The sequence below is a fragment of the Asterias amurensis genome, chromosome 8, assembly GCF_032118995.1.
Source record: "Asterias amurensis chromosome 8, ASM3211899v1".
Taxonomy (NCBI): domain Eukaryota; kingdom Metazoa; phylum Echinodermata; class Asteroidea; order Forcipulatida; family Asteriidae; genus Asterias; species Asterias amurensis.
This window is the reverse complement of record NC_092655.1, coordinates 14,187,770-14,211,767: the sequence shown is the minus strand read 5'-3', so window position 1 is coordinate 14,211,767 and position 23,998 is coordinate 14,187,770. Positions and strand designations below refer to the sequence as shown.

The following is a 23,998-nucleotide window of genomic DNA, read 5'->3' as shown; positions in this document are numbered from 1 at the left end:
ATTACATTGTATTTTCAGTGGATGATAATACAGATTTGGAATAAAAAGTTCATTAATTGATGTAATGATGTCAAAAAAAGGACTATTGCAGCAAAAACAAAGTAAAAAAAAAAAACTACGTATGGTGCGCGCCATCTTCATTTTAGGGCGCCGCCATATTGACATCGCGTATAAGCGCCAATCGTTCAAAAGATAAAAAACGTTTGCGCGAACAGTTGCGAGTCGTTTGCGCGAGTGGAACGCACCCCAGCCCAAGAAAGTCAACAAACTCTCCTCCAAAAACCCACGTGTGTTTGTTTGTAAATAAATAATGTTAACGATCAGCGCGCTTCATAAACAAATCAAAGATGCTGAATAGACACTTGTGCTTCAACCATTAGGTTACAATGATAATAATAAGCATGAACTCTCTGCCTCTCTTTCCCCCAAAAGCTGAGCAATATTATTGCTCAAGATCTGTTAGAGAAATATAAGGTCCCTTCTCTACGGTTATTAACTTTTGAAGTTGAATTACTAACTCCAATAAAGCGAGAACACTTAATTTAAGTTAATTTCAGTCAGGTTTATTACTTTTAAACTAATAATTAAAAAATTAGATGTAGGCTACTGGATATATGCCTCAACAAATTATAAACAAATAAAACTTTTATAGGACAAAAAGCAACTAGCCGCCCCCCCCCCCCAATACAGTGTACCAGAGCGAGTTGGGGGGGGGGGAATAACATTTAGAAGGAAAACAAAATGCAGAGATGAGTGTGTGGATAAAATTTTTCAACCCCCACCCCACCCACACAACAATATGTCTACAGTAAATAAGCAATAAAAGCTATTGACAAATCCCATTTTCTTTGTTCATTTTAAAATCAAATTACTATCAATTAACTAATCCATAGTTAGTTGAAAGTTTTCATTCAAATGGCACAGGGTAAGTTAGTCCCCAAAGCAGACAAAGTTGTAGAAATACAAACATTTAAAGCATACATTTGAATAATTTCTGGAGCACATGAATTAATAAATCCCCAGGAAATTATCTCTAATTGCAATTTTCCACTTAAATATATTGAACATGCAGATACATGCATTCATTCAGCCTTGAGGTTTTGTTACTTACATTATAAACACAATACACTGGTGTTTAAAGGCACTGGGCACTTCTTGTAGTTACTCAAAATAATTGTAAGCATAAAAAGTTAATGAATAATTAGAAATAGAGAGCCGTTCATATAAAACATGATAAACGGCTCGGGACCTCTGAAGTACAGTAACGCAGGTACATGCAGTTAGCCTTTTCGTTTAGTTTAAACATTACATATACACACATTAAATTGAAGTTACATTTACTGCTTTTTAAATCATTAAATTTTTAACATTTTGCCAAACACTAGGCATGATGGTGTAAACTATAGACCAGAATGTTGCGGGTTCGATGCTCACTTTGGTGTTTTAGGCAGGTTTAAGAAGGACATGAAAAGTACACTTAACTTTCACGTCAAAAAAACAACCAAATAAACAACCAAACAAGTACCCACATAAGGGATTTGAACCCACACAGTCTCACTCTAGAGCGCTGTTTTCCACAAACTTGTTCAAAATTAAAAATAGGCTAATTAGAAGTTACTATACTTATTCACCGAGGTGCAAAAGAAAAAAAGGCTACATTAACTCAGGTTTTAAAAAGTTAGTTTATAGGGGAAAAAGTATAGTTGGCAACCACTGTGTGCTATTTCGTACTTCATGCTGTTACAATATTTTATAAAGTGTTCTATATTTTGGCACTTGAAAATAAGTTGTCATGCAATCCTTCCTTCTTTACACACATAATTCCCCTCAAAACAAACAATTACAAGAAAATAAAGCACTCTTTACAATTTATTACAAAATACAGTGTGCGATATTTTTAAAACACATGCCACAGTATTTACTGCGTTTTTCTAATCACTTTCATGTTAAAAAAAATGGCAAAGTTGTTGACATGTACTTGAGTGTTGTGCAAACAGCTCAAGAACTATCCGACATATCTAGAACATGCGAGAATTGGTCCACAACTCGGTCATAGTGAGTGCCTTCCCAAAAGGCTTTGCCACATCCTGAGCAGCAAAAGAAGGTCTCAATTTGGGACAAAACACCTTCTGGAATGAGCTCAACTTGAAGTGGGATGGCTCCGTTGATGGTGACACTTTTAAAGTCGATCTTATGATCAGGGTTGTTGTCAGTTTGTGGCCTGTAGTATTTACTCTTCTTTCGACAGTTAGCACTGTCTAGAGGTGCGAGTATTGGGGCATTCGTGGAAACTTCAAGGGGCGATTTGGATTGGGGATTAGAGGGCGTCATCTGAGGAACTGCAGAAGCAGGATGGGGGTCTACTATCGAAGGTGTGACTTGTGGAATAGAGGCATTTGTAGGGGCAGGTGCGTTAATATCAATGGCTGAGTGATAATAGTCAAATTCAATATCTTCGTCACAATCAAGGAGCAGCTCGTCATCGTCAAAGACAAGATCCTGAATGGGATGTGTCAGGTAGTTTGAGGACGCACCTGCAGGTGGTGGATCTGAAACAGTTGATGTACTGCTTGCTGCCCTAGTATCTGAAATATTTGATGGAGTCTCAGCGGCAGGGCCTTCTAGGAGTGCCTTCTTGTTCAGCCAGAGTCTTCTCATCTCTTCATTGGTCACATTGATATAAATGTTGCTGTTACAAACCTGAGGTGAAAAAAGAGAAGTGTAACCTTGTTTCTGATGGTTGAGTCATCACGATGTGGGTTGGAATCTCAGTCACGACACTTGAGCAAGATATTTAAACTATGTCTTCACTCAGGGGGTAAGTGGCTACTTGTGAGGGCAGCACACGTGTATATTCCCAAGGGAGCTGAGATGGCTCAGGGAATGAAATAAATGGCACAGTGCCTGGGGTTATTGTGTTGATGTGCCATGAGCGTCACCGAGTGAGGGATTTGAACGCTGTATAAGAAGCCATTATGATCATTATTAGAAGTGTCTGATTCCTGGCAAATGTTCACTATTGCAATTCACGAAGTGCAAATAAAAAGTCTTCTGCTTTGATGTTTCTTTCAATGAAGACAGGACTCTAAGTTCAGTTTGTGGCTCACAAGAGCCTGGGAAGCAACAGATGAACAGGAAAGAACATGGAGATCATAAAAATTCTCTTACCTGACAACGGCTAAAGACGTCTTCTTGTTTGACACAGACATTGAAGTGTCTGAAGACTTGAGCCACTTGTTGTTTGGCATTACATGTTATGTCGATAGCCAGACACCTTCCTTCCGCTACCTGGGATTTTAACTTTAAAAAGGACGGACACAAGACCTTCTATTAGAATTTGTTGGCAGAAAACAAGTTAAAGAACTTCAGGACAGAATAGAACAAAAAATCTGTGATCTTTGAACCACTTTTCAAAAAAAAATTTAAATGTTGTTTAGGCAATGCTGAAAGAGTATGGTGCTTCTGCTCAGAGTGTGGTTTCGAACTAGTAGCGGCTGCTGCTGCTGCTGCTGCTGCTGCTGCTGCTGCTGCTGCTGCTGCTGCTGCTGCTGCTGCTGCTGCTGCTGCTGCTGCTGCTGCTGCTGCTGCTGCTGCTGCTGCTGCTGCTGCTGCTGCTGCTGCTGCTGCTGCTGCTGCTGCTGCTGCTGCTGCTGCTGCTGCTGCTGCTGCTGCTGCTGCTGCTGCTGCTGCTGCTGCTGCTGCTGCTGCTGCTGCTGCTGCTGCTGCTGCTGCTGCTGCTGCTGCTGCTGCTGCTGCTGCTGCTGCTGCTGCTGCTGCTGCTGCTGCTGCTGCTGCTGCTGCTGCTGCTGCTGCTGCTGCTGCTGCTGCTGCTGCTGCTGCTGCTGCTGCTGCTGCTGCTGCTGCTGCTGCTGCTGCTGCTGCTGCTGCTGCTGCTGCTGCTGCTGCTGCTGCTGCTGCTGCTGCTGCTGCTGCTGCTGCTGCTGCTGCTGCTGCTGCTGCTGCTGCTGCTGCTGCTGCTGCTGCTGCTGCTGCTGCTGCTGCTGCTGCTGCTGCTGCTGCTGCTGCTGCTGCTGCTGCTGCTGCTGCTGCTGCTGCTGCTGCTGCTGCTGCTGCTGCTGCTGCTGCTGCTGCTGCTGCTGCTGCTGCTGCTGCTGCTGCTGCTGCTGCTGCTGCTGCTGCTGCTGCTGCTGCTGCTGCTGCTGCTGCTGCTGCTGCTGCTGCTGCTGCTGCTGCTGCTGCTGCTGCTGCTGCTGCTGCTGCTGCTGCTGCTGCTGCTGCTGCTGCTGCTGCTGCTGCTGCTGCTGCTGCTGCTGCTGCTGCTGCTGCTGCTGCTGCTGCTGCTGCTGCTGCTGCTGCTGCTGCTGCTGCTGCTGCTGCTGCTGCTGCTGCTGCTGCTGCTGCTGCTGCTGCTGCTGCTGCTGCTGCTGCTGCTGCTGCTGCTGCTGCTGCTGCTGCTGCTGCTGCTGCTGCTGCTGCTGCTGCTGCTGCTGCTGCTGCTGCTGCTGCTGCTGCTGCTGCTGCTGCTGCTGCTGCTGCTGCTGCTGCTGCTGCTGCTGCTGCTGCTGCTGCTGCTGCTGCTGCTGCTGCTGCTGCTGCTGCTGCTGCTGCTGCTGCTGCTGCTGCTGCTGCTGCTGCTGCTGCTGCTGCTGCTGCTGCTGCTGCTGCTGCTGCTGCTGCTGCTGCTGCTGCTGCTGCTGCTGCTGCTGCTGCTGCTGCTGCTGCTGCTGCTGCTGCTGCTGCTGCTGCTGCTGCTGCTGCTGCTGCTGCTGCTGCTGCTGCTGCTGCTGCTGCTGCTGCTGCTGCTGCTGCTGCTGCTGCTGCTGCTGCTGCTGCTGCTGCTGCTGCTGCTGCTGCTGCTGCTGCTGCTGCTGCTGCTGCTGCTGCTGCTGCTGCTGCTGCTGCTGCTGCTGCTGCTGCTGCTGCTGCTGCTGCTGCTGCTGCTGCTGCTGCTGCTGCTGCTGCTGCTGCTGCTGCTGCTGCTGCTGCTGCTGCTGCTGCTGCTGCTGCTGCTGCTGCTGCTGCTGCTGCTGCTGCTGCTGCTGCTGCTGCTGCTGCTGCTGCTGCTGCTGCTGCTGCTGCTGCTGCTGCTGCTGCTGCTGCTGCTGCTGCTGCTGCTACTATTACTACTATTATTATTATTATTATGAGATAATGAGGACTCACTGTTTGAAATGGTGTTCCAGACGTCAATATGACTCTCTTTTCCTTGAAAGCTATCTGTAAAAGGAAATATCTAATAATAATAATACATGGTTGCTTTACACATTTCATATTATCCAAGGGGTCGATTTCACAAAGAGTAAGGACTTGTCTTATCTCGAGTCAGGATGAGTAACTCGTCCTAACTTAGGATTAATTTTAAGGTCTGCATGCTACAGTGCAGGGTTTGGACTCGTAGTAAGTCCTCAGATTAGTCTTAAGTTAGGAAAAGTTTTGTGAAATCGACGGCTGTTCGTTCATCATGCATACTTTTTGACAATTTTTCCTATAATTTCTCAACTCCATGTAGAGCTTATAAGCTGCTGAAATAAGCAATAAGCTCCCATTCACAATGCATGGCCTATCAGCCATTTAGTGATTTCAAATGCTCTCAAAACCCATCTCTTCCAAAGTAGTGCCCTTTTGAACCTCGACTCCTTTTGCAAGACATACATTTTGTATTGTATACATGTGGAAGTGTCATGGCCGAGCGGTTAAGAGCACCGAATTCAAACTCTGGTGTTTCTGATTAGCACAGTGTGGGTTAAAATCCCCAGCCGTGACACTTGTGTCCTTAAGCAAGACACTTAACCATTGATTCGTCCTTCGGATGGGACGTAAAGCCGTTGGTCCCATGCATTGTGTAACGCATGTAAAAGAACCCAATGTTGTTTTGGAATGTTATTTTACTTTTAGTGTTTTGTACTGCACCATGAGTGTCAAAACTTGAAAAGTACTGTCACACTATAAAAGTGTTCTTATTGTTTCATCATCATAATTATTATTAAAATACCTTAGCTGCTTCATCGTGATCATCTGTGGTTTCTAAGATCTTGACATCCACACCACAAGTCCTGAGTTGTCTACCGAGACCTTGTAGCATTGTATCACACACAACAGACAATTCTCCTGGTCGTATCATCGTCTCTACTGCCTGTGGTGGTATCTAAAACAAGTGTATGATATTCTGTGTACACCGTGCAAGTACCAAGTGTACGTGAAAAGTGCTTTGACATTTGAAAGGAACACCAAAATCGCAGACTTTCAACAGGGTGTAACATTTAAATGCTTGCAAAAGAAGTGTTGTAATCGAGTAATTTTTTCTCAAGTCAATTCAAGTCACAAGTCATCTTTGCTCAAGTCAAGTCAAAAGTCCCAATTAATTTTTCGCAAGTCAAGTCACAAGTCACATATTGCCCAACTAAGCCCACTCCCATGACAAACTTAAATACAGTCAAAAACATGTTATAATATTAATAATATTTGAGTTTATATAGCGCTTTTTCACTCCCGAATGGGTGTCTCAAAGCGCTTCAAATTATTACCCCTGGTCACTGGGCCTTAATTCACTCCTTAAACCATCTCAGCTCCCTGGGGAGTATACAGCCTCGTGCAACAAATGCGCTACTCGGCTAAATCAATCACAATAACCATCTCTGCCCTCACAGGTCCCCATTTACCCCTGGGTGGAGAGAAGCAATAATAGTTAAGTGTCTTGCTCAGGGACACAAGTGTCACGACCGGGATTCGAACCCACACACTGCTGAACAAAATCAGCAGAGCTTGAATTCGGTGCTCTTAACTAGTTATCTTGCAGATATAATGTTTGCCTATGTGACAAGAGCACCAAAAAATATCAGGATCGTTGGTTATGGCGTCATAATCGAAGACTCGATTTTGAAAAACTTTTTAAACAATAATTGTCATAAAATCAAGACAATTCTTAACTCTCAAGTATTTTTTTTTCACAAGTCTAGTCAAAGTAATTTTCCCTCAAGTCAAGTCAAGTCACAAGTCATTTTTTAAGTATTAAAGGCAGTGGACACTATTGGTAACTACTCAAAATAATTATCAGCATAAAACCTCACTTGGTAACGAGAAATGGGGAGAGGTTGATAGTATAAAACATTGTGAGAAACGGCTCCCTCTGAAGTGACGTAGTTTTCGAGAAAGAAGTAATTTTCCACGAATTTGATTTCGAGACCTCAAGTTTAGAATCTGAGGTCTCGAAATCAGGCATCTGAAAGCACACAACTTCGTGTAACAAGGGTGTTTTTTTTTCTTTCATAGTTATCTCGCAACTCCGACGACCAATCAAGCCCAAATTTTCACAGGTTTGTTATTTTATGCATATGTTGAGAAGACTGGTCTTTGACAATTACCAATAGTGGCCACTGCCTTTAAGTAGCAAGTCAATGAAATTGGCAATTAAAGTGTGACTTTAATCCAAGTCACCGACTCTGTCAATAACACTGTGCAAAACTTGTGCACTATTTTCTAAAAATAAGAATACATGGTGAACAGTTTTTTTTATCCTGACATCTCCACTGTCCCAATCATTACAACTACTTTTACTTGCAATGCATTTGAGTTACCTTAAAAACCTGTGGTAGAGATTTATTCTTTGGTTTTTTGGCTTCCTTTGATTTGGATTTGGATTTGGACTTTTTGGGTGTCCTGGAGGCACATGTGGGTTCCATGTCGATCTGCAGGCCAGCTTCGTTCACTTTGTCCTTCAGGAGAGAGTAGATCTCCAAGAGACAAAAAGCGTCCAGAGCTGCACATAGAAAAAAAAGTGTTGAGAAGTGTTGAGAAATTATATCTAGCAAAAAAATATGATAATGGCTTCATGTTTCAAGTGAAAATGTTCATCCACTCTTTCAGGAAATTTAATGTTTTTACCCATACACAGATGTGCATTAAGCACTGTAAACTCGGTACTTTCCTGAGTTCTGTGGACATAATTTGAGTAGCACAGTGGTCTTTTGGTAAGACAATAGGTGGTCTAGTGTATTTACAAATCTTCAGTTTGGAAGATAAACTTTGAGAAAATGACAAGCTCTGATCCTTTGAACAAAACTAATTGCCAGGAATCTTGACTAACGAGGCTTTAATACACCAACACTTACCAGCGTATATGACTTGCGATGGTCGCAAGGGGCGCCTCTCCCAGTTGGATAATTGTTCTTTCTTATCTAAAGTCAGGCCGAAGCATTGAAGAGTCAATTCACTCAATCCTTTGGCAGAAGAAACCTGAGCATCTCCTGCACCAAGGTCTGCTGGTCTACTTAGGATGCCTGGACAATCTGTCAGAATCTGTGAGAATGTATGAGAATGTGTGAGAATATCTGAGAAACTGTGAGAATCTATGAAAATGTATGAGAATCTGTGAGAATGTATGAGAATGTGTGAGAATATCTGAGAATCTGTGAGAATGTATGAGAATGACTGAGAATATCTGAGAATCTGTGAGAATGTATGAGAATGACTGAGAATATCTGAGAATCTGTGAGAATCTGTGAGATTGAGAATCTGTAGTACTGGTAACTGCTCCTTTAAGTCCATTCATAGAATCGTAAATATTATATCAACCGACCAATCAACACAAACCAGAGAAGAGTAAACTGGCCAGTACTCTGCAAGCTACAGGGAGTGTATATAGTTTTTCGCTGGTTTGTTGACATGTGTTATGAAGGCAGCCATATTTCTTCTGTGGCATTTTTACATGTCAAATAAGTTACCAAAAGTTTAGCTCCACCGTTGCATTTTTAATATTGAGGGTATCTTCAACATTTACAAGTTTGTAATTTTGACGTTAATTGTCATCGTTTTGTCTAGTTAGTGTACGTCTGTTTAGTTTGTCCTGAATTACTAGAATATTTGTGAATCTATGAGAAATTAGGAAAATCTGTGAGACTATGAGAGAAGGTGTGAGAATATTGAGAATCTAATTAAAGTACCCCCACCCCCAATTGAGTTATATCATCTTACTACTGTTGCTTGCTCTTCGTCGACATACGCGTAAACATTGTTATGTTATTTTATTTGTTTTAGGTGTTATTTTGTTTTTTTGTTTATTCGACTATTGTTAAGTTGTTATTTTGTTTTGTTTCGTATACATATTGACTACCTTTGTTTTTCACCTCGAAGATGATACGTGGAAACAAAATTTGCTTTGAGTTGGATTAAATCACAAAAATGTAAAGAAACTGTCTTACGTGCTTACTGAGCATGAGCAGATCCACTATACGCTGGACGTTAGCTACAGGTGCTTTCAGGTCTGGGTAGGACTTGCTTAGCATCTGAAAGTCACCACTGATACCAAAACCTAAACAAATAGGTCAAAGGTCAATTGTTGCAAAGTTTACAGAAGAAGCATTTTGACTACCATGTTAAATTACTCCTACATAGAGGGTAGAGTTGGGACGTTCAACCATTGGACAATAACAGAGCATTGAAATCCATTTCGATATTTCCTTAGCGGTGATCTGGTTTTAACTGGGACGATAGTGAACAAAATTACACCTTTCTTTTCTTGAAAATATAAGCCCCAGCTGCTATCCAGGAACAATGATTGACATCCCTTTTGTCTTAATCCCTTTCAAAATGTTGTGCATTATTTAAAATCCTCTACAAGTTGTACTGAATTCACCCTTTCGGTTTGTGTTTTTTTGACTGTTAAGATTGGCTGTAGTGTAATTCTACTTTTAATCGTGACAGATCCTGGAAAATGTGTTGACACAATTGCTGCTTTTACAGGTGGGCCAGTAATTTTAGTTTGGAATCGGTAGAAATGATTAAACAAAAATCACAAGTTCTGCTTAACCATTTAGGAAAGAAAGACACAGATTCGCAACTCCAATAAATTGTGTTGGAGTGGACAATGAAAACATTACATTAATTTAACAGTCAGAGTTATCTTACCTAATTTCAAAACTTGTGTGCTTGAAAGAAAGCATTGAAAGAAAGAAGTCGTCTTGACTGAATCAAGAGTCATTAGAGCGGGAAGATCCAACAAGAATGCTCTGTCTTGGGTTGCTAGCTGAACGACAGCAACACTGTAAGAAATAAACATGTTAATCTTCATCAGTCTTCATAGCGCTGCTTAGTGGCCGATTTTTTGCTTACTGTGCGATTTCTATTTTATAGCGCTGCTAACCGTAAGCACACGAAAAGGCATGCTAACCTTCCAAGCTTACCGCACGAAAAAAAATGACGTCACAATGCAAATCCACGGTAAATACGCAATATGGCCACCCAATTTTTCTGCTAACCTGTGAAATACGTGAAGGCTTAAGCAAATTTTTCTGCTACAGTAAGCACGCAAATTTGCTTACCGTTAAGCAGCGCTATTAAATTGGGCCCAGGAAGTGAGAACATTGAAGCACATATAACATGTTTAAAGGCACTGGACACTATTGGTAATTACTCAAAATAATTGTTAGCATAAAAACTTACTTGGTAAAAAGCAATGGAGAGCTGTTGATAGTATAAAACATTGTGATAAATGGCTACCTCTGAAGTAACGTAGTTTCCATTCAAATAAGTGAATTTGATTTTGAGACCTCACAATTAGATTTTGAGGTCCCGCAATCAAGCATGTGAAAGCACACAACTTCGTGTGACAAGGGTGTTGTTACTTCCATTATTATCTTGCAACTTCGTTGACCAATTGAGTCCCAAATTTTTACAGGTTTTATGCATATGTTGAGATACACCAAGCAAGAAGACTGGTCTTTGACAATTACCAAAGGTGTCCAGTGCCTTTAAGGTAGTGTCATACATTGTTCTTTGTCAACGTAATGCTGATTTATAGGCACAATTATAAAGAAAATAAATGCCACATGTGAAAGTTACAGCTGCTGAATGCAGTGTCTTGCTGAAAAAAAAAAACAGCAACAAAATTTCACAGTTCAATAGGTGTTAAATTTGCATCGAGGATAAAGAATATTGATTTTGGTTTTTACCCATACATCAATGTGTGTTAGCACTGTATACTCAGTACTTTCCTCGAGTCCTGTGAAAAAATATCACAGGCATGTTACTCGGGTGGGATTCGAACCCACGACCCTTGCAATTCTAGAGCAGTGTCTTACCAACTAGACTACTGAGATTGCCGGGTATGTTCTCAAGGATGTCCATCTCTTCAATACTTGTCTTATTTAATTTCAGCTTAAACTGTTCTGCCATCTTGTCGCTTTTATTACGAATACGTTGTGTCATGTATTCAATGCTATTCAATTCAATTGTTTATTGTCACACATATAAATACATATACAGTGAAATTCACTTCGGCTTGCGAGTCTAAAAATATTAAAAATATTAAAAATTACAAAAAATACAGAAAACCCTTAAACCACATAGGCATACAATAACAAACAAATAAACAGTATGCGCACATTATGCAGAGAGACAATAACAGTTACAATGTTCATCTGTCCTTTTGTCTGTTTGTCTGTCTGTCTGGTTGTCTTGTTTTCATGAGAGTATGGAAATAAATGTATTCTCAAATTGAATTGAATTGATGTCAACATTTAGCGAAGTGACAGTGTGTACCAGCCGCATCTCTTGCCGTAGACACCAACCCTGAGAAATCTGAGAAATGATTCATGCATAAATCGTTTTCTCAGATTAGAATGTTTTGGGGTGAAAACTAACCAAGCTATATTAGTTTGAAGAAAATGCTTTCTCAAAATAGTTTATACGTTCAACAGCTGCAGTGTATGCTTCTCACAAAGCAAATTGTTATTGTCATTAACTTTGTGTTGATGGGGGAAAGCAATACTAGGACCAATTGCCTGGCTACTGTCAATTAGTCAATGAAGTGCAAAATGATTATGTGCATAATTACCTTGTGATCTGTGTTGCTGTGAACGATGGAGTCCACTCCATGTCAATTCCAACTATTTGACCTTCCTGAAAAAAAAAAAAAAAAAACAAGTTAATAATAATTTATTACTACAGGTGTGGAATCTTTTTTTTTTAAATGGAAGCAAGTGGCATTTGTTCAAACTCAAACTCCATAACACTTATCAACTAAGAGAGTGCTTTTTTTCCCTTAAAATTAAGACTCTAAAGCCTGAACATCTGACGTCACACTTAAAGGAACACGTTGCCTTGGATCGGTCGAGTAGGTCTTTGAAAAGCGTCATAACCGCTTGTTAAAAAAATGCATATGGTTAGAAAGATGATTTAAAAGTAGAACACAATGATCCACACAAATTTGCCTCGAAATTGCGTGGTTTTCCTTTTACTTTGCGAACTTACACGGTCGGCCATTTATGGGAGTCAAAAAATTGACTTTGAGTAATTACCAATAGTGTCCAGTGCCTTTAAGAAGCATGGTACCCGTATGCTGGGTACCGGGACGAAGTTATCTAAGGGTGCGTTCGTTTAGCTTCCCTGGGTCGAACCCGGAGTGCTCACTCAGGTGAGCCCCTGACAGGAGCTAATCGAACGGTCACACTCGCCCTCTCGTGGTGACGGCATGCACCTCAAGTCACCCCAAGTGACCCACTCCACAAGCTGGGCACGGGGGGCTGACCCGGGTGACCCAGGGAAGCTAAACGAACGCACCCAATGAGCACAAGATTATTTCTACCTGAACCAGATGCATCTCGCACGCATGAAGGTCATCAAGAGTGTCCACCATACAGACATCATCAAGGGGCAAGTTCAGTTGATAGAATGACATCTGAGGTATTAATGTATCATCATCCCAGCAGTCCGCTTCATCAGAGGGAGGAGGGCTGAATGATAGATCAACAGACGGCATAAATGTGTCAGAGTTGAATGAACAGTAAAAAGCTTGATGTATAATTCAGTTTGCTGTAACACGGTGTGGAATTTATCTACTTTCTGTGTTGATGAAACCATCAGGGGGGGGGGGGGAGTAGGATTGAAATTATTGAGTATTTGTAATGCTTAAGACACTTTGTATGAGGCCAGAGAGTGTATAATAGACGATGTGACCTATGTTTACATTCAAACCGCCCTCTGTTGACAAAACACTACATACGTCATGTTTCGCCGGGCACTGAGTTGCGTAGTAGTATGATTGCATACACTTTCTAGCTGGCTGCCAAAACACAAAGGTTTTGCCCGGCGGTATGCGCGCGAATCATGTTATGGTTTTCGTGTGACGTCAGAGGTCACATCGTCTATAGAAAATGACATGTCTCATATGTATTTGGCAGACCTATGTACACGTATGAAAGGGCAAGTGCACCAAGGCATTTTCTCCTTTGTAAAGGGCACCCTATGAGGAAATTGTATGGTCTATTTGAGTTTTCCTCCCACATCATCAACTTTGCATTTCTTCTTGTTTCCTATATATATTCAACCCCCTATGGTGATTTTGTGCTCTTGGGTGTATAATAAAATAAAAAAATCTACTTGATCATAAGTTTACCATTCTTTGGCTTTCTTAATCTCTTCCAAGACGTTCTGAGAGAGCTGACTCTGATCAATCTCATAATACAGAGCCCATTTAGCAGCAGCTGGCAAGTCATTGTACGACATCAAGAGGTAAACAAACTCAATCTGTAACTCCTTGTTATCCCTGATGGTGTTCACAACAAGCTCGTCCCAGTTCTCAGCATCTAAAGTCAACTGCAATTGAAGAAAGCAAAAATAAATTACGATTCAAATATATGGTTTTCTCTTTGTAGATGTTGCCTAACACCACAAGGCCAGATGGCCACTTCGATGTTAAGGTTACATTGAACTGATTCGGGCAATCAACCCAAACTGTCACCAACCAGGGGGTCACTGTCACAACTACTGTGGCTGAAACAGTGTTACCCCTCTTCACAGTCCTCAAGGGTGTAGGCATGGGCATCATCCACTAGGAGACTGGCTGGTAGAGCAATTTGCACTACCTTCCTAATAATTATGGTTAATGCCTTGCTCTAGGGCACAAGTGCATGACCAGGATTCAAACCCACACTCTTCTGCTGTTAACTTATCTTAAAAGATGAGTCTTCAGTGTTTTGTAAAATCGAGCCAAGGTAGTGTGTTACATTACAATTTGCAGATATATGTTTTTTTTTATTGACATTCATTTTTCTAAACTTGTTGTGTACCCAGTGCACTTATCGAAAAGAGAAGGGGTTCGCCTGGTGTTCCTGGTTGTGGCTGCTGAATGCGCCGTAGCACCTTATAAACCCTTATAAGGTGCTACATAATTGGGTCTCAGAATTCATCACCGCAATAACCTATCTTTCTGAAAGTTTGTATGTGTGACCCGCTACGTGAAAATGAGTCAGATGTCGCCCAATGCATTATTAAGTTATGGACAGTTTAATGTGGGGATTTTTAAAATTATTTTATTTGCATGGGGAACCTTGAGAACACTTACCTTTAGGCTATAAAGCTATGAATACAACAATTTTACGATCATACTTATGTCTAATTTGTATCCTTTCGCGCGAAATGGTAGTTTAAAACATCACTTTACTTGTAATGCATTTTTCAGTGTATTGGTTAATTTCAAACGGGAGTAACTCAGCAATGCGACACACCCCAAAGCTTAGACATATACCAAATTACTGCTGCTGGTGTGTTCTTTCCAGCCATGCATACAACTCAATTCTTGATATTGTCAACATCTGACTCATTTTCACAGAGCGGGTCACATATATACTCAGCGCCTTGAGTACCTTGTTTGGTAGATAAGTGCGCTTATTATTATTATTATTATTATTATTATTATTATTATTATTATTATTATTATTATTATTATTATTATTATTATTATTATTATTATTATTATTATTATTATTATTATTATTATTATTATTATTATTATTATTATTATTATTATTATTATTATTATTATTATTATTATTATTATTATTATTATTATTATTATTATTATTATTATTATTATTATTATTATTATTATTATTATTATTATTATTATTATTATTATTATTATTATTATTATTATTATTATTATTATTATTATTATTATTATTATTATTATTATTATTATCATTATTATTATTATTATTATTATTATTATTATTATTATTATTATTATTATTATCATTATTATTATTATTATTATTATCATTATTCACACACCTCTGTGTATTTCTTGTAGAGCAAGTACTTGACAGCGCCAAGATCCTTGTGAAAGTTTGTGTTCGGGTAGAGGGCGCCGTCCAGCTTATAGAGCTTCGCCAGACGCAGTATCAATTTACTCAGATTCTTGGGTCGCAGCTTCTCCTTCTTCGTCCCCGGTATTTTCAGATCTCTGTGAAAATGAATTCAAGAATGGAATGACAGGAGGAGGAAAATTCAGACGGTAGGACATGATGAGAGTCTTTTGCCATTTGAAGACAAGCTTGATGAGACTGACCCAGCCCTCAAAACTAATATTTATGAGCAGACTTATAGTTACGGACAACTCTTCTTCTTTGTCCTTTCTTGCAGACATCATAATTGAGAATAGTCGCACTGCAAGACACATCGGGCGAACCTCTTCTTCTTGCGATAAGTAAATACTGGGGTCTCTTACCCATGTATAGACCGTATTGAATATGACGCCACGCGGCTCAAATATCTGACCTACAAGATGGCGTCTGTGCGTGTGCGTGCGTGCATGTGCCGTAGAAATCAAACCGGGAATGTTGCGTGCTGTGTGCTTCGATGATGTACGCGTTTGGACGCGCATACGGTTTGCCCAACAAGATGGCGACTTTTCATAGCAAAAAGGGGTTTTTCAATACGGTCTATTGATAGTCTTTATAACACACGTGACCTACAGCCTTACATCCCATCTGAATGACATAGCGATGGTTGAAGGTCTTGCCTAAGGAAACAAGTGTCACGACTGGGACTCAAACCCACACTCTTCTGATCTGATACAGCAGAGCTTGAGTTTGGTGCTCTTTAAATAATTAAAATCAGCTGGGTTTCAAGATGCATTGCCCGTGTTTGGGCGAAGAAAAAAAAAATCATTCATATTTTTTTTCATTACATAATTGAGCGAATAAATTTAGAAACGTTATGTTTCACAATCTAATTGTAACTTATTATAGGGCTGATACTTCACGGAGGCAACAAAGGCGAGGGCATCCATGCCCCCTGGTCATTGCCTTGGTGCCCTTGAAATGCGCAGTAGAAATTTACAATTTCCTCATAGGGTGCCCTTTACCAAGGAGAAAATGCCTTGGTGCCCTGCACTTTAAAAAACAAAGCATACAGGCCTGTATTATGATAATCATTAGGAAATCCACAATCTCTTACTCGATGACTTGAAAGAGATTTGACTTCTTGGTGCAGAAGGAATCTAACTTCTGTATAAGCTCAATCTGAGTAGCTGGGTAGCCCTGGACGTACTTCTCAACCAGATTGATCTTATCCTGAAACACCAGAGGCAAGCATATCTGAAACAAAAGAAGAAGTGGTTGATGATAAAAGAAATCAACCACAAAACAAACCTACCACAACAATATTTCATGAAAACTTGAATAATAATAACAAATTATTATATAATGCTTTTCACAATAACTGTATCAATGCGCTTTACGTTAGTGCCCTGGTCATAGGGCCAATAACATCCCTGTAATGTTTCTCAGCTCCCTGAGGAGTATACAGCCCTGAGCTGCCTATAAGGCGCATGTGGCTTTTTCATACACAATATCAACCCCTACCCTCGCAGGTACCCATTTATACCCCTGGGTGAAGAGAAGCAATTATAGTAAAGTATCTTGCTCAAGGACACAAGTGTCACGATCGGGATTTGAACCCACACTCCGGTGAACAGGGTTGCAAGCTACAATTCGGGCCATATCTCGTTGGGCCCCCCCCTGCCCCCTTTCAATGTTGGTTCCAATTGGCGGTCTTCTTCTGCGTTACAGTCAACATTGAGCAGGGGGGAACGGGGGGCGGGGAGACAATGTTTATTGTCATGGACAGGGAATGGTTTTATAAAATGTTAGGAATGGGCGGCCCAAGCATTTTGGCCGGTGTGGCGGTTTCACCTTTCTGCCGTGTTCAGTTTTCCGAATGACCAAATACGTAACATTACGTCATGCGACGCCTGGGCACAGCAAGCGAAAGTAGTCAGTTGTTACATGCTGTACTGAGTCCCGGAAAACTGAACACGGCGGAAGATTGAAACCGCCACACCGGGATTGTAGACCAATTTAAGTGGTGGGCGGAGAGGCACAAGAGGAGTGCAGTGGCTCATGGCTGCAGTCATGGGGAGGGGGGAGGGAGACGACAAGGGCCTCCCTGGAGGTCTAGGTACAACAGACCTGTTGGATTTGAGGCTTTTTCGAGAGTAAAAAACCAGTATTCTCAAGCACTATTTAGGGTTGGGGGAAAAAAGCTAAAGAAAAGATTCTGTACCATGAAATAATTGCAATGTTATGTTAAATGATCATCACACCATGTTGAATGATTATGTCTTTTTGTATTTGTAGTAGGATTTCTGCAATGGATTAGTTTATCTCAAAATCTCACTTAAAACCATCATTTTGAGGCTATAAATTTCTGCGAACAGAATAAATAAAAAAAAGTGGAAAAAGGTGGTGATACAAACCTCTTCAATTTTGAAGCAATGTTGCAGATGAAGCCTATGTACACACACTCCAGCCTGAGAAAACAGACACAAAGATAATTGATACCTTAAAGTAACACCAAAAGACCTGTACAAGTAACCCAAATGAACCCAAGGTCATCATTCTTGAAATTAAACCTTGATGTTGCGATCCCTACCTCGAAGATTCCACCAACCCACTTGTAGCTATGTCTAAAAAATAAATGGCTTCGGCTATGGCAGTGGTTTTCGGCTTCAGTGATAGCACAGCAGTACAGGGTCTAACAGACCCATGCACAATGCGCAGCGCACCTACACGCATGACACGCGCGCATCCTACCTGCCAGTCAAAATCGTGCACAAACATACACAAAAGATTTCACGCTCAAAATGATGGAGATGGTCGACAAATTTTGTAAGGGGTTTATAGAAATCAATAAATCCCCTCGCATAAGCGAAATAATACCAGGTACGCTGAGGTCATGTTCAAAATGTTATTGTCCCATGATCTGCTGCCTTTTGGCCTCAGGGATAGTGTTTTTTATAAGTGTGACGTCATATGCAAGGGGTCTCTATACCATGGCACTTCTTACTGCAGAACCCTATGCTTTATATGCTCACCATTTTGGGTTACCAGGGATAGGGCCAGCATTTATACAGTTAGCTGTGTGAGCAAGAACGCCGAGCCTGACACAACGATTCCTTGCTATAACTGTATAATCTGTGATTGGGCTTAGCGTCAGCATTAATTTACACAGTAAGCAAGAGTCAGAATATTGGGTCAAGCAGTTGACTAGCCCATGGTTGAACAGGCCTTCGGATGGGACGTAAAGCCGTTGGTCCCATGTGTTGTGTAACGCATGTAAAAGAACCCAGTGCACTTATCGAAAAGAGAAGGGGTTCGCCTCGGTGTTCCTGGCTGTGGCTGCTAAATGCGCCGTATAGCACCTTGTAAAACCATTATAAGGTGCTACATAATTGGATCTCAGAATTCATCACTTCAATAACATATCTTTCTGAGAGTTTATATATACTCAGCGCCTTGAGTACCTTGTTTGGTAAATACGTGCGCTATATAAGACTTCGATATTATTATTATTATTATTATTATGCTTCGTTTGTGAAAGAGAAAGGGCACCAAGGCATTTTCTCCTTGGTAAAGGGCAGCCTATGAGGCACCCTATGAGGAAATTGTAAATTTCTACTGGAGCATTTCCAAGGGCACCAAGGCAATGACCACGGGGCATGGTATCAAACGCCTTCGTTGCCTCCCTGAAGTATCAAACCAAGCCATTGGATTGGATAGGATGGTCTAGCATCCTGACTTTAACAAACCTCTTTGTACTGGTCCCTTGCTATGAGCACCCTGAGATGTGATGCCAAGAACTCATTCCCCGGCGCCTCAAGATGGTACAGTTTACACAGCAGATCTAAGATGGTAATGTGGGCACTGGTTGCTAGACGCAGAGCTTGAAGCTTTACATCATTTGTTAAGACCCTCTTGATGTCCTGCAAATTTTAAAACCAGATAAACATATTATTTCATGTTTGGTACTGTTTAAAGGCAGTAGACACTATTGGTAATTACTCAAAAATAACTATTATCATAAAACCTTACTTGGTAACGAGTAATGGGGAGAGAAAGATAGTATAAAACATTGTAAGAAACGGCTCCCTCTGAAGTAATGTACAGTTTTTGAGAAAGAAGTAATTTTCCACGAATTTGATTTCGAGACCTCATACTTAGAATTTGAGGTCACGAAATCAAGAATCCAAAAGCACACAACTTCGTGTGACAAGGGTGTTTTTTCTTTCATTATTATCTTGCAACTGCGACAACCGATTGAGCTCAAATTTTCACAGGCTTGTTATTTTATGCATATGTTGTGATACACCAAGTGAGAAGACTGGTCTTTGACAATTACCAATAGTGTCCAGTGCCTTTAAAGGCAAAGTATACCTTTGGTTTTTGTAACGGTTCAATAGTGCTTATCCTATACAATATACAATAAAACTAACCTGTGAAAATGTCATTTCAAAAGGTCATGTTTTTGAGATATCGCCGAGAATCCAGAGCGATTATGTCCATGCAGGAAGAACAATCCGTAATTGAAATACACAATCTGAGAGATGTTACTGTCAGTAACACATTTTCTCAAATTCAATTTTTAGGGAATAAAAACTTAAATAATTTTCCATATAACATTTCTTCAAAGTTAATGATTCTCACAAGGCTTTATACTATCGAAAGCTGTTGTACTGCAAACCAAGTAAGTTTTTTTCCCCAATATTTTCCCAAAACAAATAATTAATCCCAAAACTCTTCCCAGTTTACATTGACCGATCATCGTTTGGACAGTTACTTACAGGAACGTTACAGAATTGGTAGTAAACAAAAATCGTGAAGATCACAGATTTACATAAAACTTACACAGTCTAATGATGATGATAGTTGAAAACATCCCTTGAAAGATTTCTGTCTGAAATTTCATGTTTGATGAGAAAAAAAATAGTCTAATTTTGTGTTTGGAGTTTTTTGCTCAGTGAGCGTTTTATTCATTTTTGCTTGGTATCGATGCAATGCAAAACTTGTAATCGGTTTTTCCTTATTCTCTCGTGACCCAGATGGCCAATCGATCTCAAACTTCTACAGGTTTGTCAGTTTATGGTGGATTACATAAAGTGCTTACACTGCCAGCAACATTCTTGCAAGCAAAACCAATTCTGTAATGTTCCTTTAAGATGGTGCATAAGAAAAACCAACCGAAGGAAGTGAGTGTCTATTCATGTGAGTCCATCTTTCAAACTCTCTGAGAACAACCAGCCCTAGAGATGAAGTTTTCATCCGGCGAAGGTCTTGACTCTTATCCAACAGATGAAGAACCAAGGCGTGCAGACTGTAGGGTGACACTGATCTGAATGCTTTAACTGTAAAATAGAATAAAAGTAAAGTGAAACAGGCCTGTATGCTTCGTTTATGAAAGGGCGAGGGCACTGAGGCATTTTTCTCCTTGGTAAAGGGCACCCTATGCGGAAATTGTAATTTTCTACTGGAGCATTTCAAGGGCACCAAAGCAATGACAAGGGGGCATGGAGGCAGTCACCTTTGTTGCCTCCAGGAAAAATCAGGCCTGGTGAAATTTAGTTTTAAAATCGTATTTGGGGATTCCTTTTTTCCTGCATATCCTTTTCTTTTCTTGAAAGGCAGAAGAAGATCTAATATTCAAAATATGGTTTTTCAAAGAGGACCATATTCTTCAAATTTATATTCAATTTTGGGGGTGGTTGAACAAAGAAAAATTGACTAGAGTGGGACTTGAAACAACACCTCCGGATTGTCATAATTCCCAGAGCGCCGGCACGCTAATCCGGAGGTCGTTGGTTCGAGTGCCACTCTAGTAAATATGTCTTTGTTCAACCCTAAAGTCATTAAACTTTTTACCCAGTCAGTTTCCCTGGTGGTTTATATTTGTATTACATTTCAATTAATAAACCACAAGGGAACACTGACTGGGTGAATTTTTAAATGATTTTGGGTTGAATAAACTATCTGGAGGTCCTTGGTTCAAATCCTGCTTTAGTCAATCTTTGTTTAACCCCAAATTAGGCCTATATTTTTCAGGACTTTCGTCGACATTCTTAAAGAACAATTTTTTAGTTCAAATGATCATAATTTTCCTAATAATCAGTACACTTTTTAAGAAAACGTTGCATTAAACTATAATATGTTGCATTAAAGACACTGGACACTACAATGTATTGGTAACTGTCAAAGACCAACTTCTCACTTGGTGTACCTCAACATATGCATAAAATAACAAACCTGTGAATTTTTTTAGCTCAATTGTTCGTCAAAGTTGCGAGATAATAAAAGAAAGAACACCTTTATCACACAAAATTGTGTGCTTTTCAGATGCTTGATTTCGAGACCTCAAAAGTTAATTCTGAGGTCTCGAAATCAAATTCATGGAAAATTACTTCTTTCTCAAAAACTACGTTACTTCAGAGGGAGCTGTTTCTCACAATGTTTTATACTATCAACCTCTCCCAATAACTCGTTACCAAGTTAGCTTTTATGCTAATAATTATTTTGAGTAACTACCAAGTGTCCACTGCCTTTAAACTATCATATGTTGCATTAAAGGCAGTGGACACTATGGACAGTGCCATAGTTTTCGAGAAAGAAGTAATTTTCCATGTTTTTGATTTCGAGACCTCAGATTTAGAACTTGAGGTCTCGAAATCAACCATCAAAACGCACACAACCTCGTGTGACAAGGGTGTTTTTTCTTTCATTATTATCTCGCAAGTTCAATGACCGATTGAGCACAAATTTTCACAGGTTTGTTATTTTATGTATATGTTGAGATATACCAACTGTGAAGGCTAGTCTTTGACAATTACCAATAGTGTCCACTGCCTTTAAACTATACCATTAAACTAATAATATAATGAATTATAATTTAGCGTAGATTACAGAAGAGCTCCCTCACCAAGAATGTGAATGACTTTATCAGTTGCTTCTGATTGCCACAATCTCTCTGCCTCGCACAGCCACGTGTCCCACTCTACTGGAGCTGATGACGCACTGGCATGGGTCAGATTGCTTCGTTGCATGGTTGTACTTTATACTCTATCAGGACATCTGGAAGAAAAATATGTACTGATTAGAAAAACAAACTAAATTTGCTAAAATGTAATTTTTACTGCCATTTGATCCAGATTGTTAAAGCCATTGGACACTTTCGATAAACAGTATTGTCCAAAGGCCCACACTTCGTTTATCACAACTTCTATATAAAATAACAAACCTGTGAAAATTTAGGCTCAATCGGTCATCAGAGTCGGGAGAAAATAACAGGGAAAACCCACCCTTGTTTCCCCACGTTTCGCCATGTCATGCATACATGTGTTTACCGTAATTCTCGACAACGAGAATTGATAATTGTTTTAATGTTTTCTCGAAAAGTAAAGCATTTCATGGAATACTATTTCAAGAGAAGTCTTTCACTGTTACCTTCTGTAAACCCTGTAAGTAATTTGTAAATCTGTGAACTTTTTGTTTTTTTCTGTGCCGAAAGTGTTTAATGGCTTTAAAACAAAAACTTTGTTTGTAGTTGATAGATTATTTACGTCATGACAAAATTGTAGTTTAAGGATATTTATCATTTCAAAATCAATTTAAGTTTTCATTTGAGCTGGTTTCATTCATTACCAACTATTTATTATTGCTTGATCCTGCTTGGTGAAACAAGTAATACAACTTACAACAAGCACTGTGTGACATTGCTACATACTATCCGAGTGAAAGTACGATGTAATTTTTATAAAAAATATGCAATTGCAAAGGTCCTTGCACATTGCTTGCACCGATCGTCCAAGTCCAACCTGTGCTGTGTTGCCCACCTTGATGAGCTGTAAATAAATGGCTCTCTTTTATGGGTCTCATCTCATCGCTGTCGCCATTACATTTTAACACTTACAGTGATGAGACTGATGTTAAAAGAGAGCCACAGCACAGGTCAACAAGGTTACGAAGGTGGGCTAAACCTGTGTAGGCTGTATAGGGACTATATATGTAAGCAATTTTGAGATATCGAGGACACATATATGGGTATGGCATTACTTCGTTTGAGTAAATTGGTTGTTATATGTTATAACAGTTACATGCCTGTCCAATTATCTCAAAAAGACTATTGCCAAGATTGAAGATAAAATTCGAATAATGAGGTCAAATAATGAATTATATAAAAAAGTAAAGATCAACTAACGGTTAACAAACATGTCTCATGATTGATGATCGCAGACGAAACGAAAGCTGCTCATGCCCTGATCTCGTGTCTTATCCCTGCCTGAGAAAGAGTAAAACCTACCCAACGAATGATTTTTAGAATAATTTGTGAGAAAACCATTCAAATCGCCGTAAATAACTTACCAAATTGATCATGCCTGCTCTCTGGCCTTTCGACTATTTCTCATTCGCACTATTTACCAAATGGCGCCCTCTTGTGTTCTAATAAAAAGAAAGTATAAGTTAAAGGGGTGCACCAGTCGGATGGGTTGTTCAAAGGTCAAGGTGTTAACAACAAACAAAATAACAGTAGCACAAAAGGCACCTTCTTATTATTTAGTTTTAAGGCAATGTTTTTGATATAAAAACTTACAAAATTCTAACCATAAATCTGAAATAGATTTTTTTTAAACGAATGGCACAGTTTTGAAGAACGAAATTAAGAAAAATTCAATTTTGTTATGCTTGAATGACTACCACTACAAACAAATAATTGTTATTGCATATTATCCCATGTTTTTCACACAAAGATGATCTTGGTGTCTAATTTACAAACTGTCTCACGTAGCAAACACACAAATATTAACACATGTAAAACTTTTACTATCTTGAGCACTCATAAAATTCAAGTAATTAAAAACATGTTTAGGAAAAACCATGGACCAATTCCTCAAACGATTATTTTGATGAATGTAAACAAAATAGTGACGTTTATT

At 39.9% G+C, this 23,998-nt stretch overlaps 1 protein-coding gene across 1 annotated transcript; it reads right to left on the bottom strand.

Moving 5' to 3' along the window:
• Positions 1-562: 562 nt before the first annotated feature.
• On the bottom strand, positions 563-23,506 carry LOC139940777 (exonuclease mut-7 homolog). Its single transcript, XM_071937158.1, has 18 exons — positions 23,427-23,506; positions 21,985-22,136; positions 20,256-20,419; positions 18,827-19,000; positions 17,495-17,548; positions 16,195-16,334; positions 15,028-15,199; positions 13,352-13,551; positions 12,542-12,689; positions 11,792-11,856; positions 9,865-9,998; positions 9,159-9,268; positions 8,070-8,256; positions 7,536-7,717; positions 5,954-6,106; positions 5,125-5,178; positions 3,169-3,300; positions 563-2,700 (listed from the first exon to the last, which is right to left on the bottom strand). The coding sequence occupies exons 2-18, from the start codon at positions 22,106-22,108 to the stop codon at positions 1,999-2,001; spliced, it is 2,895 nt and encodes a 964-aa protein (XP_071793259.1). The 5' UTR covers positions 22,109-22,136; positions 23,427-23,506; the 3' UTR covers positions 563-1,998.
• Between the last annotated feature and the right edge of the window lie 492 nt (positions 23,507-23,998).

Bases quoted from the DNA above. Each gene is read 5' to 3' on its own strand.
- LOC139940777 (XM_071937158.1), bottom strand. From the start codon at position 22,108: ATGCAACGAAGCAATCTGACCCATGCCAGTGCGTCATCAGCTCCAGTA. The intron at 17,549-18,826 runs GTTTGTTAAAGT...CTGTTTTCTCAG, and splicing joins CAAGGGACCAGTACAAAGAG to GCTGGAGTGTGTGTACATAG. The intron at 5,179-5,953 runs GTATTTTAATAA...TTCCTTTTACAG, and splicing joins ATCACGATGAAGCAGCTAAG to ATAGCTTTCAAGGAAAAGAG.